This window comes from Dromaius novaehollandiae, chromosome 1 (assembly GCF_036370855.1).
Source record: "Dromaius novaehollandiae isolate bDroNov1 chromosome 1, bDroNov1.hap1, whole genome shotgun sequence".
NCBI classification, from domain to species: domain Eukaryota; kingdom Metazoa; phylum Chordata; class Aves; order Casuariiformes; family Dromaiidae; genus Dromaius; species Dromaius novaehollandiae.
In genome coordinates this window covers 87937268-87952556 of record NC_088098.1, presented here as the reverse complement: position 1 = coordinate 87952556, position 15289 = coordinate 87937268, and the positions used below count along the sequence as shown (strand labels likewise).

Here is a 15289-nt window from a genome sequence, read left to right as displayed (position 1 = left end):
CGCAAGCACACCATTCAGCTTCTGTAACATAGGACAAATACAAAAATGTATTTGATCCTTGTTGAGGCTTTTGCCCTGCAGAGCTTTGAGGGAAAATTACCTGAATCTTTTTCTTTGAGATCTCTACAAGAAGAGTGAGGGATGCAAAAAGAAAGACTGACCTAGACTATAACTAGAAAACATGCAAAGTGAGTGGAAGAAACAATACAAATTAGAAAGGGCTTCAGAATTATCTTTGCCAAACTCTGACTTGTTCAGCTCAAAGTTACCAGCTATACTAACAATATTGGTTGCTTCACTGCACTTTTGGAATGAGTCTGCTCTGAATTCAGTTATGTTTCAAATAAGATGAGCACTTCAGCTTTTTTCTTCCAGGAATACTGCACCACTGCTCAAGCCACTCCTTGTACTGTCATGAAGGGCTCTAGATTTGACTGGAGCATCTCTTAGCCATGCTTTGTTTATGCTTTTACCTTCTCTCACAGGCACACTAGCATTTGTCCCAGACCTATTAGTACAGAATTATCTCCTCTTACATGTCAGTGTCCCAAGCAGACATTTACCTCAGACAGCAAGATCCTTTCCCTTGGTAGCAGGTGACCAGTTTGGCAGGAATCAGAAGCATCCTCTTCTCTCAGCAGGTTCCTGCAGATCTTCCCCATTCTCTGTCTCTGAAATTCTGCCCTGTTCCTGCAATCGTTGTGGTCATTCTTGGTTCAGCAGCCAGTAGAGCCTGCTGCTCAGCTCCTATCTGGCTCCCCTGCAGAAGCACTGACAAACTTGGACTTCTATTGCTTATTTTGATTCCTACATAAAAGGAGAGTCAAAAATTGCATTGGGCTGGGGATATAGTTTTTATGCCAATACCTGAATGGACATAAACATATTAGCAGCTTGTAGAAACAGGTCCGTTAAAGCCAGCCCTTTACCCCTTAAGCCTGTGCTTGCTTGTTACATCATAAAGATTAGCACTGGCCTAGCCTGCTGGCTAGGGTGCCAATACACCTCTGGGTCTCTTATAGCTACTGCAGCACTAGTAATCTTGAATAGCCATTCACCCAGTGGCTCGGTCTGCAATGGCAAAAGGTGCAGAGCTACAATCCCCTCCTCCACCCTTGTAAACTCCCCTTGCACTTGAGAAACTACAGACATCCTGGTCCCAGAAGAAAGTCCCTGTCTCAGAATGAACATGAAAAAAAAAAAAAAAGGAAGAGGGATTTGGACAGTTACAGCAAGGACTGCTGCCTTTAAGGACAAAAAGTAAGAAAAGTGAGGCACTGAAAACAGTATGTACAGCCAGGAGTGGATGACAGTACAGTTCAGCTTTCCTCTGTGCCACCTGAAGGTGCCTACTCTGGGCAGCAAGGGAGACAAACATTCAATGTGTTACATGAAGTGCAAGAACAGAACAGAAGGAAGCAGCAGCTGAAAATTTGCAATGATTTCTTCAACTTCCACCTTCTCACAGGGTGAGTCTGGAAGAACAAGAGGTGGGTAAAAGCAGCTCTCCAAACCAGATGACAGAACCATGGGGTGACAGGGATATTTACTGGGATGGGACATGTGAACCAAGCATTCTCCCTCACGCCCCAGCCCCATGACTCACTGGCAAGATCCACCTCCCCCTGCAGCTGCTACTGTGTAATCTAGCCAGATTGCAGTAAACCCTCCCACAAATGTAGAACACTCCTATAAGAACAAGGCAATTGCATGAAATACAAGGATCAAAAAGCTATAGCACTGACGTCCTCCTTCCCATCCTCCCTGATAAAGATTCAGTGAAGGCCAGAAGACACAGAGGCAGCAGCTATTGCATTAACAAGAAATACAATACTGACAGTCATGCATACTGTACATGATCCCCCACCCCTCCAGCCAAGGGTATGTCACTCACAATTGGGAATGAAAGAAAAAAGGACAGCATGTATGGATTTATACCCAGGCTCAAGGCATTACAAGCCTGTGAATTAAATCTTTCATATATATGAGATAACACAATGACAATAACACGGCGAAGGGACTATGAATGGTGTGGATGGACGTAGCAAGGTGGCTATAAAACTGTCTAAGCACTGGCTTACCTTCAGGCCATGCCTTTATTGCTTTTCTACCACAGTGGCTAGACTTCCTTTAGGAGAGCCACACAGCTGTCCCCAGTATGGGGTGAGGGTTTGGCAGTCAGTGATTGGATTGACATGCTGGCTCGCTCACTGCCTTGCGATCTGGCATTTGCAATTTGTTGGACACAACACTTGCCTGTTCAAGTGCAAGTGCTAGTTCAGTGAGGAGGAGCTCCTGTTGATCCTCTTCTGCAGGTCATTCAGGTGGAGTATCCCTTCACCTCACTGAAATCCCCTGGCACTGAAGGAATTAGGGACCTTCTGTATCATGGACAAAGAAAGTCCTGAAGAAAGAAAATGGGAAAACCAAGATGTGTTGGAACAGTGACACAGAGACTACTGCCTTGAGCAGCTAGTTGCTGCCCTTTGGTCTCCTGCAAACAGCTCTTTCTGTGGTGACCACAAGTTGCACCAGAACAACTGAAGGGGCCAGCCTGCACTGTCAAAGGTCTCTCTTCTGAGGGAGTGACATTACTAGGGGCCAAGATCAGCGGACTCCACCATGCTCTAAGAGACTCCAAGCCACAGCCTTGACTCCTAACCATGGTACGAGGGGAATGACATGAATATAATCTTTACTACTGAAGCCTGCAGCAACCATCAGCCCTTTGCATTGCCAAGGACCAAGGGGTGTTCCCAGGGTACTTCACCCAGGTTGTAGTCCTCCCACGGTCTAGTTGCCCTGCTCCTGTCCTTTTAAGCAACTCTGCTTATGAAAGACTAACTCAGCAGGAGACCACTTTTCTGTTGGTCTTTTGAGCTACAGAATCAGTGCCCCACCATCAGAGGGGGAAGGGTTTTTAAAAGGGAAACTTGCTAGAACCAGAGTGGAAGGACAGACAATAATCCATTTGAGACTGAGAAAACTGGGTCAGTCATGGACTGAGTGTCTGCCAAAGCCTTTTCACTTCACAGTCACTGCCAGAACATGACAGAGCAACTATTCAGTTGTACTACAGTCCCAGCAAGCTCCTGCCTCACTGTGCTGGGATACAGACCAGCTGCAACTTTGTGACACCTGAGTCAGGGGTACACCTGCAGTTCATCAGGCTTTGTTGCAAATGTTCTATAGTCCTCAAATTTTCTTGCTTGATATAGTGACTCCTTCCCTGGTGCCAGGCTCAGATTTTGCTGGATCCAAGGAGAGGACCCATCCCTTGAGAGCTCAAGGTCTATCCATCCCTGCAGTTCAGTTTGTGTGCAAGTGCACTGGAGTTCAGAGCAATTGCAAACACATTTCTGTCATTCTTCCTGCAGTATTGGGGGCTACCACATTCAAGGGGTGCCAGACCAAACCACCACCACATTTTGTACCAAAAACAAAGTGTTGTCACTTTTTTCTTACCTTTTGCTCAGGGCAGAGATGACTGCTGGAACTGGTGAATTCAACATGAAATTCATCTGCCTGCAGCTGACTTGTCAGGAGCAGGAACACTATAGCAAACTCACTCAGCTGCTTCAAGATAGTAAAATGTGAATAGGAAGTACAGAACAACATCCTCAGAGACATTTTTCATGTGGGATAAACACATGTCCACATCCCATCCTCCTTCCTCTCTTTCCCACCCCTCTGAAACTTTTGCACCCTCTCCCAGCACAGGGTGGGGCTGGCTCTGTGTGTGTGTGTGTGTGTGTGCATCATACACAAGTCACTTAGGCTAAAGTGTTTCCAACCTCAAGTGCCAGCAGGTCACACATACTCTCCATGTGAATGCCCATGCAGACAGCACATCTTGTGACTATCCAGCAGTCAGCTTCCCTCTGTGGTTTTCAAGCACTGGCACCAGAGTCATCTTGTCCCCTGTGAAACGTCTTAGTGGTACCCATTAGCAAGGCGCCTAGGTAGCCTCTCCATTTGCTGGCATGCACTGGATAGCTGCTCCAGCTGAGGGGGCATAGAGGACTGCCGGGCAGGACCACCAGAGCGTTGCTTTGGAACAAGCACCTGCTAGAGGTCACAGGAATCAGGCAGAGCCAGCATGCTTGGGGTGCTCCTGCCACTACCTGTGCAAAATATCTCCTACCTGCACTCCAGCTTCAGTGCTCCAGGCTGCAGGCCAGCACTCACTTTTCAGGGAGAAGAAATGACGCAAAGTGGTGCATGAAACTAACTCTCTGGCTCCTGGGTCAGAGAAGGACACACAAACCTTCATCTACGAATGGAGAATGCTTGGAAGGAAGGGAGGGAGGGATGAAAAGTGAGACAGGGCAAATATCTGAGCTGTCACTACTTGTTATCCCTGTAAAAAACTTACTTTCTAATTTTCTTCTTTCCTTAACAAAATAAGCAAAAAGTAGACAGCAGAATATTTCCTATCAATTTTTGCTCAAATTACGTTCTGTGATGAAAGGGAGGTTTAAAGTATTATTAAAGTCACCCAGCACATCCACTACTATTCCTGTTCTGGGGTATAGTTCCCTCTTTCTCTCCCCTGACAAACTTTCCTGATTAGTTTCTGTCTTCACACCCATTCTGGTCTCCAAACAGTGACCTCATTGCCTTGTTCAACTGGTGAGAAACTACTGTAAAATGGGTGAGATAAACAAAGGGGGAGAGCTAATCGCCAGAAGATTTAGGAGGTAGGAATCTGCTGCTTGCTGTCCTACTTCCATTGTGTGCCTGCGCTTGAGAAAATGCAAGTTCAGCCTTGATGAGCTCTATTCCGTGCTGGTTCCTCTGGAAACTTAGCCCAGGCCCTCCAGATGGTTTATGTTGAGTAATGACTCAGGATAACCATGGTGCAAGTTATCTGCCCACTAGCACTGGACCCACTACCACAAACTCCACACAGTTAGTGCTGGAATTCACACCCATTGCAGCAAGAGCTTTTCATTCCCAGGCCAACCCGCTCACCAAAATATAAATGTTAAAAAGTAGAACAAGAAACTGTATTGCCACATAGCTGAATCTGTGACAGCTCTGTGCAGTCAGCAGGGTGACTATCACTAGCTGAGCTGTAGTTCATGCTTACTCTGATTAGAGAAATAATGTTAACAGCACCCTGCCTAAGAGGAGCATGTTTAATATCACTTACATACTGCAGCCTTCAATACCTCTCTTCAGGATGTGGCTCAAGGTCTCACCCTTGAGTTCCTGACCCTGCCAGACACCTCCAGATCCTGGCCAGCAGCAGCTCAACTTACATTTGTCTTCCCAGACACTCAGTAAATACCTTTGTGTCCTTTTTCTTTAGAGGAAGGGGTTTTGCTGAGCTCACCCTGAAATATATCACCATGGACAAAAGGGCTGAAAGGTTAAGGAGCTCCAGGGGGTAGTTCAATAGGAGCTGGGGGCCAGGCGCCTGCCAGAACTACAGCTATAAAGGCACAGAGAGGATAGGGATTGCATCTGACATAGATGCTGTAGATCCTGCCTCACCTCCCACAAGCCCTGGGACAAGGAGAAGATGCTGGGGCTCCAGTCGTGGCCTTGCTCGCTTTTCCTCCTCCCAGTTCTGCTCTCTGCCAGCGTTCAATCTGTGTCCTTACCAGGACAGAGGCTACAGGTAGGAGGGATGGGACAGAGCTGAGGGAGGTTTCAGGAGTGTCAGGAGCAATTTGGGGAGGTCGTGTTTGAACTTGGAATGAGCAGTGATCCCAAATTCCAGCAGCCAGAGGCTGTTGTCTGTTCTTACTGCTCCCTTCCCTTCAGCCCATCAGCCTCAGCTCTAGGATGACTGTATCTTTATGACTCAGCCCCTGGAGGAGCACGAGCATTTCAAGGTAAGGAGACAGATAAAAGCTTTTCGGTGCTCTTTGGTATGGGGGAGTAGGCTGACTGCAGGGCTCCCCATGTTGCCTGCATAGGCTTTTAACTATAACAAGACTGGTACTAACAGCCCTATGTCAGCAGTGATCAGCATCCCTTGCATTAAATGACAAGCAGGTATGCGGAGGGATTTCAGGATAAAATGCAATCAATTTCAACAAGTACCGTAATTGGTGGCTATCCACCATGTTCATTGACCTGGTTCTGACACATTTCAGAGGAAAGGTGCATCCTATTAGTTTGGGATATCCTCTCCTAAGCTCAGTACTGTTCCACTGCAGCCCCTCTTTAAGGCCCAAGAGCCCCCCTGCATATGTATGTATCAGGATGCCAGCTAAGGGCTTTTTCACTTTGGTAAATCTTTTACCCTCACCCACTACAGAAACACTGCTTATGGTTTTGAAGTCTTCCCAGCTCCCTCTTACCCAAATTCTGCCCTGAGCCACAACACCTTGCACTAACATTGCCCTGACCACGTGGTCCAAAAAGGAAAGCTACAGTAAATTAGTTAGGATGTGAACTAAAAAAAGAACAAGAATGATTCTGTTCTGACTCACCGTGCAGAGGCTTTTATTCCTTGCTGAAGATGCCTTCGTCTGCTTCAGTTAACTCACTACTGAAAAGGATGGAGCTGAGCTGCACAAAGGCTCTTCAGCCTTAAGTCAGTAACCATGTGGGGGAACCGTTAAGGAATAGTTACTGCAGACTGCTTCCCCGGGCAGTAATGCCGGACGTTGGGTCATTAACCCCCCCTGGGCCCAATGCACCTCCTGACCCTTGCCTCCCTGCAGCCAGAGCATTGCAGGGACTGAGGGGTATAATCAGCACATCCCCACCTGCCCAGACAGGCTACAGACTCCCCAGTAGATGAGGAGCCCCCTTCTTCACACCTGCTCCTGTGACGCTGCCATTCCTGCCCCTCTTTAGTACTAGGTATTTCGTGTAGGTCTGTTCTCCCCCCCATACACCCCTGCCCTCTGGGAAAAAAAACAGTGCCAGAAAACAGTCTGAGCATATGGAAGAATAAACAGCAGCTCAGCATCAGCAAGACCAAGGACTGAAGACTCAAACTACTTTCCAAGTACAGGAGGACCTGTCTGACAACAGCAGGGCAAGCGATGCACACACACAGGCCTACAGCAACCTCCTGCTACGGACAGAGAAACCCTTGCAGATCGTAGGAGAGGCTGGTCCAGCCCTTCCCTTGCTGATCCCCATGTCTGAATACAATGTCACAAACACAACGCCTTGTGCACAGACACCATTTAAGTCCTGCCTGCGTCCTAGGAAAGATTTGGGGCAGTGGGACAGCAGGTTTTGGGTACACAAGGTTATCACCAGGACAGAGAAATGAGACCCAGAAGCACAGGCAATACCATTCTCACCCTTGTCTCCTCTCTGTTTATCCCACCTTTCCAGATGCTCCTTTCCCAGTTGCTGCCCCTGGACACTGAATCCATGCTGGCCGAAGAGGACATGAAGGAAGGGTCCAGCTTTGGACCTCCGTTGCTCTCCTCCACACTCCCTTTCCTCCCGTCTGGGGCCAGAACCACCCGGCTCTCACTCTGGCGCAAGACTCTGGCCAATCGCAAGTGGGCGCTGGCTGGAGATTGGGCCTGGAAGGCCATGCCCAGGGGCTGCTTTGGACTGAAAATGGACCGAATTGGGACCTTCAGTGGTTTGGGGTGCTAGCCTTGTAGAAACTCTGAGGTGAGAGAGACAGCAGTGAGGGCAACAGAGAAGTAAGGGGGCACTCCAGAGCATAAACCATGGGGAGAACCAGGAACAAGGGGACCTGGGCAACAGGGAAGCAAGCTGAACCCAGGGGCTGATGGGGCACAGCGTGATACCAGCTGACTGCTGGTGGGCCAAAGTCAGAGAGCTGGGCTGCTCTTTCCATGGGACACAAGAGTAGTGACCTCTGTGCTACCAGCCCTTGGGGTCTGAGTGGCACACAGGGAGTAGGTGGGCTGCACACCACCACGAGGCTCACAGGCATTGCTTCTTCACAGGCACAGGAGACTGAGGCATCTGGAGAACCTGCTGCAGACAAAACAGGAATAAGCCTGGCATACTTGCCACTGAAGCCCTGAAACCCTTGCCCTAGGCTGCCAGCTGAAGGACCACTGCGGCAGCGAAGTTATGAAGTGGTGCAAAGCGGGCCGAGCACAGGGGTTGCCCAGCTCTGCTAGCGCCCCGTGGCCCCAGGACCCCTACCAGGCGCACGCCACCCCCCTCTCTGCTCGGCCAACAGGTCCCGCTGCCCAGCTGGCAGGGGTTCACAGGCCTTGGCTGTTCTCTCTCCTACCATTTGTGCTTAAGAACTGACTTGCTAATTAAAAAGAGCTGTACTGTTCGTTTGTCTCATCCAGACTCGGCAGCATTTGCCCAAACCTCACAGCAGCACCACCTCCGCAAGCAGCGTCAGCTGTTGTCAGGTCTCGCCTTTGCCAAGACCGTGCCTTTCCCCGCCGCCCCAGCACCTGCCACCAGCCGGCTGCCAGAAGATGGCGGCAGAGCCTGAGGCCCGGCGTGGCCCCCTGGGCTGGCAGCAGCAGCAGTGCCGCCCTCATGTGCCGCGGGGCCATTTTGGGTGCACACTGCCATTTGCTGGGGGCTGGCTAACTGCAGGCCCAGGAAGCCATTTTGCAGTCCTGCGCCTCCAGAGGAGCTGCCTGTGCCACTCTGGCAGCCCGTTGCATGACTCCACGGCTGTCCCTGCGAGGCCTAGCAGTTATATCACAGCCAAGCGGCTCCCATCACCCCGGCTAACCTCAGTGAGCCCTAAGCCGGAGACACCTCTTCTGTCTTTCCTTCCCCAAAAGGGCTGCAAAGACAAAGCCAAGAGCCTTACCGAAACCTTGCAGTTACAGCCAGGCCCTTTCGCACCCCTCATCTAGCCCACGTGCACAGATTCTGCCTAATTCAGCAACTAGGAGATGGCTGGAAAGGCAGCCGCCTGCTTTCCCAAGCCAATCTACCCACACCACATCCATCCTCCCCCACTGCCTGGAGCCAAGCTCAGTCCTCAACTGCCCCCATAGACTCTGCGGCTGGGGCCACCGGGTACACTTCTCCCTTCTAGCACAGGCCTCCAGCAGCTGCGGGGGTGCCCCGAAATCCTGGTTGTGGGCCAGGCTCAGGGGCAGAAGGGCTGGGAGCTGCTGTGTTGGCTCATCCCACCTGCACTCTGTCCCCCTGCACAGAGTACTCAGCGACGTCTCTGTTTGCTGAGCAAACAGTGGGCCTCCTATTTGTGCAAAAGTTTAACGCAGCCCCCAAAGGCTCCCCTGACCCCTCTTCTGGCCCCTCCCAGGTTACATTCGGGATGCCTTGAATGAGGCACAGGATCCTTCGATCTCCTTGCAACCTCCAGCTCCATTGCTGAAGCATATAAGCCATCCCCCATGGCCTTTAAGAAAAGGTCGTAACCTCGGCTGGGGCTAAACTTAGCTGCCTGCCCCTTGGCAGCACCGGGAATAGCAGCAGGATAAGGAGCGTTGGATTACGTCTGAGCTGGGTGACCCTCTCCAGGCCCCCCAGTATCTGCTTTGCTCCCCTAGCCCACTCCATCCTTCCCATCCTTGGGGATCTCGCTCTGCTGACCCTAAAGCCCTGCCCGACCAAGCTACAAGGGGGGCAGGTTTCAGTCCTCTGCATTGCACTATCCAGGCCCAGCTCCACATCTGCCGTATTCCCACACACTCCTCTCCCTGGATGCCTAGGCTGGGCGCATGCTCTCTGTGCTCAGAGCTCCCTCCACAGGGAACAGCTGCTTTTGGACATGCTCTAGGTCTCAACGCAGAACCGGCAGGATCCCGGCCTTGCCCGGGAGCAGCCGGCTTGGGGGAGCCGGCTGGCACGCAGGGCAATGACGGCCATCACGCGAGGAGCACTCCCTCCTCGCCCAGGCCCCGGGCCCAGCCCAGGCCCTGGCCTGTCCCCAGCCAATGAACGCGCCCTGGCAGCATGGATGTGAGCCGGCAGCGCGGGGCGGTACGCAGGATTTCCGCAGTCACGTCTCACGGGTAGCGGCCTCCTCAGTTCCTTATTAACATGGTGCTCACGCCGCTCGGTGCAGCCTATCAGGGCCGCGGCCGGCGGCCGGCGGGAGGCTGGGTGGGCCAGTGCATTCAGAGCACGCCAGGCTAGCACAGTTGGGGGCAGCTAGGGGCCAGGCAAGGCCGGGGGGCCCTGGCAGAGCGGGGGCAAAACAGCAGCCCCCCAAGAGCAGGCTGAGGGCAGCAGGGCCCGCTTCCCCCAGCGAGGTGGATGGAGAGCAAGGCTGGGCGGGGAATCTGCTGTGCCCTCGGGATGGCCCCGGCAACAGCGCGGCCCTTCCCACCCCCGCCAGGTCTGGGGACACGGGGGCGTGAGGTGGGTGCGGGGAGTGGTGCAGGCTGCAGCCTCCCCCCTTGTTGCCATGCTGCCAGGGAAAGCAGCGAGCGCCATTTCCCCTGGTGGCTGAGCAAGGCCTGGGCACCCGCAGCCACGTGCCCAGGGGGAAGCAGCCTCTCACTAGCAAGAGGCAGAGCCTGACACCAGGCTCCTTTCTAACCTCCCCAAATGAGGGGCTGCAGCCACGCTGCCTCCCTTCGCCCCCAGGCAGGGCCTGGCTGGGGGCAGCTCACTACCACAGGCAGGCAGCCACGAGAGGAGCTGCGTGCACCCTCCCAAGGGGGTGTGGGGGCCCTGAGCATGGGTGCATGGTGTCGGGTGCACCCACGCACCCCTACAGCCCCGCTTTGCTCTGGGGCCAGGCATCCCCTGGCCTCCCTCCCCCCATGCTGCACAGCGCAGGGGCCCCTCGGCGCAGCAAGGGCCAGAGCATGACAGAACCAGGCACCCTCCCCTCTGCAGCCTCTCCCCTGCGCCCCCCACGGGAAGCGCTGCACCCCTCCACCGCAGCCCCGGGCCCCGAGGGGGGCGGGGGGGGGCACCCAGGGGGGAACCTTTGCCCGCGGCCGGGGGGGCGCCGCGCCGCGCCGCAGCCCCCGGGCGCACGTAGCCCGGCCCGGCCCCCGCGCTCCCATTCGGCGCCGGCCCGACGGGGCGGGTCCCGCCATTTACCCCCCGCACCGCTATAAAGGGCGGCGGCGCGGCGCGGTACCACCTTCTCACTGCTCGTCAGGGCTGGCTGGGAGGCAGCAGGTAAGGGGGTGGGGGGCGCCTCTCCTGCGCGGGCGGACGGGGTTGGGGGGAGCAGGGCTGCGGCGGTGGGGGGTAGTGGGGGCCTGCCGCCGGGGAGGGGTGGGGGGGCCGCGTGGCGGCCGGGCGCGCCGTCTTCCCCCCCCTCCCCCCCCCCCGGACACAAAGGCGGCAAGATGGAGGCGGCGGGGGGTGAGATGTGACCGCCGCCGGGCGCCATGGCCCGTTTCTGCCGGCCCTCGGGGAAAGGCTGCCCCGCGAGGCCGGGCGCGGCCCCCGTAGGCGGGGGCTGGAGGGCGGCCGCGCCCCGTGGGGCGTCTCAGCGCTGTTCTCTGCCCGCAGGAACATCCCTGAGAGGCGAGATGGTGAAAGTCGGAATCAACGGGTGAGTGTGGGGCACCGGGCGGCCGTGGGGGAGGCCCAAGGTGGCCCCAAGGACGCGCGGGTGGGCCGCTCCCACAGACACGGGCGCGCGCGGGGCCGCCTTGGCGCAGAGCACCTTCGTTTCCCCGGCTTAGCGGCCGTGGGGGGGGGGGGGGGAGGGGCGGTACTGCGTCACTTCCCCCTTCCCCCTGGCAGAGTCGGGGTGAGTCACCCTGCAAGGGGAGCGCCCGCGGCTGGCCTGCCTGCCTGCCCGGTGCTCCCCGCCACCAGGCTGGCGGCTCCCTGTCGAAAGACTGCTGGGGGGATCGTGTGTCGCAGGGGCCCTGGGGAATGCGACCTTCTCCCACGGTGCTGAGGAGTAACTGGATCCCGCAGTAAATTTAGCACCTGACCTTTCCTGTGTGGCTGCCCCAAGCAGGGGGTACTCTTAATCTTTAACTGCAGCTCCTTGGCCTTTGGATGCAGCTGATGAGCTTCCTCCTGCCCCTCTGTGCAGGGAGCAGCCAATGTCCCAGAGGGAAAGCAGTGAGGTTTTATGCCCTGCAAATGCCCAGCTAGGCAGGCTTGGTGCTACTCCTCCTTATCTGTACATCTCTCCCCAGATTTGGCCGTATTGGCCGCCTGGTCACCAGGGCTGCCATCCTCTCTGGCAAAGTTCAAGTGGTGGCCATCAATGATCCCTTCATTGATCTGAACTACATGGTGAGTTTCCTCATGGTGTCTTCTCCAGGCCTTGTGTGCACCTTGCCTCTCCCAGTGGGGCAGCAGACTCCCCTAGCTCTGTTCTAGCAACTCCCCATGGATGCCAGATGTGTGGGGCTGTGGGTGGAATGAGAGATATGAAGCATAGAGGTATGGACCTGGCAGATTTGCCAGAGCCAAGTACAGAGCAGCAGTTGGATGAGCTCACTGGAGAAGACTGGGAGCTGTGATTGCACTGTGGGCAGAGCAAGGGATAGGGAGATTGCAGCTACGGTGCCTGACCTCTTTCCCCCTCATCCTCTCTCCTCACTAGGTTTACATGTTCAAATATGACTCTACTCATGGTCATTTCCGGGGCACTGTCAAGGCTGAGAATGGGAAGCTTGTGATTAATGGGAATGCCATCACCATCTTCCAGGAGTAAGTATCTCTCCCTCTCATCCCTTGGAAGGGTGAAAGCAGGTGTCTCACAGAGCAGCTCTTATGGTTTTATCCTTCCTCAGACGTGACCCCAGCAACATCAAGTGGGGAGAAGCTGGTGCTGAATATGTTGTGGAGTCCACTGGTGTCTTCACCACCACAGAGAAGGCTAGCGTGAGTAGGCCACAACAGCATGCAGGAAAAGAAAATACTTGCTGCTCCTGCCTGTGGGGCACATCACCATGTACAGAGCTCTTCAAGATGTGGAAGAGAGATGGCTGGGAGGAAGAAGAGGGTGTCTGAGGAAGTGTCTTGTTTCCCAAGATGTTGGGGTATTCTGGGTTAGCTAATCTCCTTCTCTTCTCCCAGGCTCACCTGAAGGGTGGTGCTAAGCGTGTTATCATCTCTGCCCCCTCAGCTGATGCTCCTATGTTTGTGATGGGTGTCAACCATGACAAGTATGACAAGTCTCTGAAAATTGTCAGGTAAGGAGAGAGGAGGATGCTCTCTGGTCTGGAACTTTCATCAGCTGCATGGAGTCTAACCTTTCCTGTGTAGACATGTTGCCTCTGGTTGATGTGTGCCTTCCTTTCTTTTCCTCAGCAACGCCTCTTGCACCACCAACTGCCTGGCGCCCTTGGCCAAGGTCATCCATGACAACTTTGGCATTGTGGAGGGTCTTATGGTAGGTCTGGAGCCTGGACCTCATGTAGGTCTGGAGGGTGTCTTATCCCTAGGTCTCTTCATGTGAGAGAGAAGTATCTGCTTATGGGCTCTGCATTTGTGGGGAATGTAAACTTGCGCAGCAAGAGAGCCGTCCTCCCAGCATTGGGATGGGGAAGTGGTGTTTGGGATGTTTTTTCAGACAGTATTGGCTGTGTTCTTATTCCTGTACTCTTTCTCCAAGACCACTGTCCATGCCATCACAGCCACCCAGAAGACAGTGGATGGTCCCTCTGGGAAGATGTGGAGGGATGGCAGAGGTGCTGCCCAGAACATTATCCCAGCATCCACTGGGGCTGCTAAGGCTGTAGGAAAGGTCATCCCTGAGCTCAATGGGTAAGGGTCCTCCCTTCTTTGGTGTCAGGAGGAGCCATACAGTATCTGGCTGGCTCTGACCCATTCCTAGCAGAATGGAGGGCTGGCAGAGGGGTGCTCATTGCTGTTCTGACTCGTAATCTTTCACAGGAAACTTACTGGAATGGCTTTCCGTGTGCCAACCCCAAATGTCTCTGTTGTGGACCTGACCTGCCGTTTGGAAAAACCAGTAAGTGTTATGGAGAAGGCTCTAGCAACCTCCAAACCTTCCCCTGCTTCCTCCAAATTTCTCTTATGTGGAATTGCCTCTACATCTGTCTCTTCCTTAGGAAGATTTTTGTCTTGGTAGGAATAGCACCTGCTGTGCTGCTCCCAATATCTGGGCTATAGCTGTGTCATTCTTTTCTCCCCTTTCCCTGGCACAGCTGACATTTTTGTTGAATTGGGATCTGACCCTGTTAACTTTTTCTCTATTCTCAGGCCAAGTATGATGACATTAAGAGGGTAGTGAAAGCTGCTGCTGATGGGCCCTTGAAGGGCATCCTGGCATACACAGAGGACCAGGTAAACAGCTTTCAGTCTCTCAGCCTATGTCTTCCTGCTGGGATTTTGCTTATGGCACTCTTGGGTCAAACTAACTGTCTTCTACCTCACACAGTGACAATCCTCTCTTCCAGGTTGTCTCCTGTGACTTCAATGGTGACAGCCATTCCTCCACCTTTGATGCAGGTGCTGGCATTGCACTGAATGATCACTTCGTGAAGCTGGTTTCCTGGTATGCACAGCCTGGGGGCTGTAGAGGGGAATACCTGAGCTTTTGGTGGGAGGGTAGGAGCTGGCAGTTTTGTTGCAGATTGGGGGGGGATATGTGTGTCTATCCACCACTACCAGCTGACATTGCATGCAAATTATATATATATATTATACACACACCTAAAAGTCTTTGGAGTGCGGTTGGTTCAGATATGATCCAACTGCAGCTTTTTTCTTCCCTTATGGGAGAGTGGATGGGATGCTGCCTATTTTTTGTGTTGGGGGGTAGATGAGATGGGAAGCCTTCTGCTTTCCCTTTTTGGGCTGGGGTAGAGGAGCAGTATTCCTATGTAGGAAGATGATGGAAGAAACAGGTTAGTCCCAACAGCTCAACTCTTGTGTTTCTGCCTCCAGGTATGACAATGAGTATGGATACAGCAACCGTGTTGTGGACTTGATGGTCCATATGGCATCCAAGGAGTGAGCCAAATACACAAGACCCCCTGCTGCCTAGGGAAGCAGGATTCTCCTTTGCTAGAGACCCTGCCCTTTTCACCACCATTTAGCTCTGCAGCTTGCAGTGAGAGGCCAGTTCTGTTCCCTTCTGCCTCCCCCACTCCTCCAACTTGCCCCTGAGCCTGGGGGAGATGGTGAGGCTGATAGAAACTGATCTGTTTCTACACCACCTTATGTTAATAAAATGTTCACCATCTGAAACATTTTGTCTGTCTGTCAATGGGAAAATAGGGAAAGGTAGGGGGAATATCAGCAAATGGTGTGTGCCTGCTATAAGATGGGCCCTACCACCCTTGCTGTGACAGTTGGACCAGCTATTCCATGCACTAAGTAATGTTCTGTGCCCAATGCTATACTGAGGCATGTTGAGACTGAAAACCCAGGCAGTGCAGGCATGGGGAATGGTGCAAGAGGTGTTTGGACAACTCTAGTCATGCAT

General features: G+C 53.5%; 2 protein-coding genes across 2 annotated transcripts; both read left to right on the top strand.

Annotated features, from left to right (window-relative positions):
* The first annotated feature begins 5682 nt into the window (after nt 1–5682).
* Nucleotides 5683–8196, top strand: LOC135327258 (C-type natriuretic peptide 2-like). Its single transcript, XM_064505449.1, has 3 exons — nt 5683–5843; nt 7309–7599; nt 7902–8196. The coding sequence occupies exons 1-2, from the start codon at nt 5808–5810 to the stop codon at nt 7579–7581; spliced, it is 309 nt and encodes a 102-aa protein (XP_064361519.1). The 5' UTR covers nt 5683–5807; the 3' UTR covers nt 7582–7599; nt 7902–8196.
* A 2720-nt stretch (nt 8197–10916) lies between these two features.
* GAPDH (glyceraldehyde-3-phosphate dehydrogenase) lies at nt 10917–15051 on the top strand. Its single transcript, XM_026104858.2, has 12 exons — nt 10917–11040; nt 11380–11422; nt 12024–12123; nt 12437–12543; nt 12627–12717; nt 12913–13028; nt 13147–13228; nt 13451–13602; nt 13732–13810; nt 14062–14145; nt 14259–14356; nt 14749–15051. Exons 2-12 carry the CDS (start codon nt 11400–11402, stop codon nt 14816–14818), a joined length of 1002 nt encoding a protein of 333 aa, XP_025960643.1. The 5' UTR covers nt 10917–11040; nt 11380–11399; the 3' UTR covers nt 14819–15051.
* Nucleotides 15052–15289: the final 238 nt, after the last annotated feature.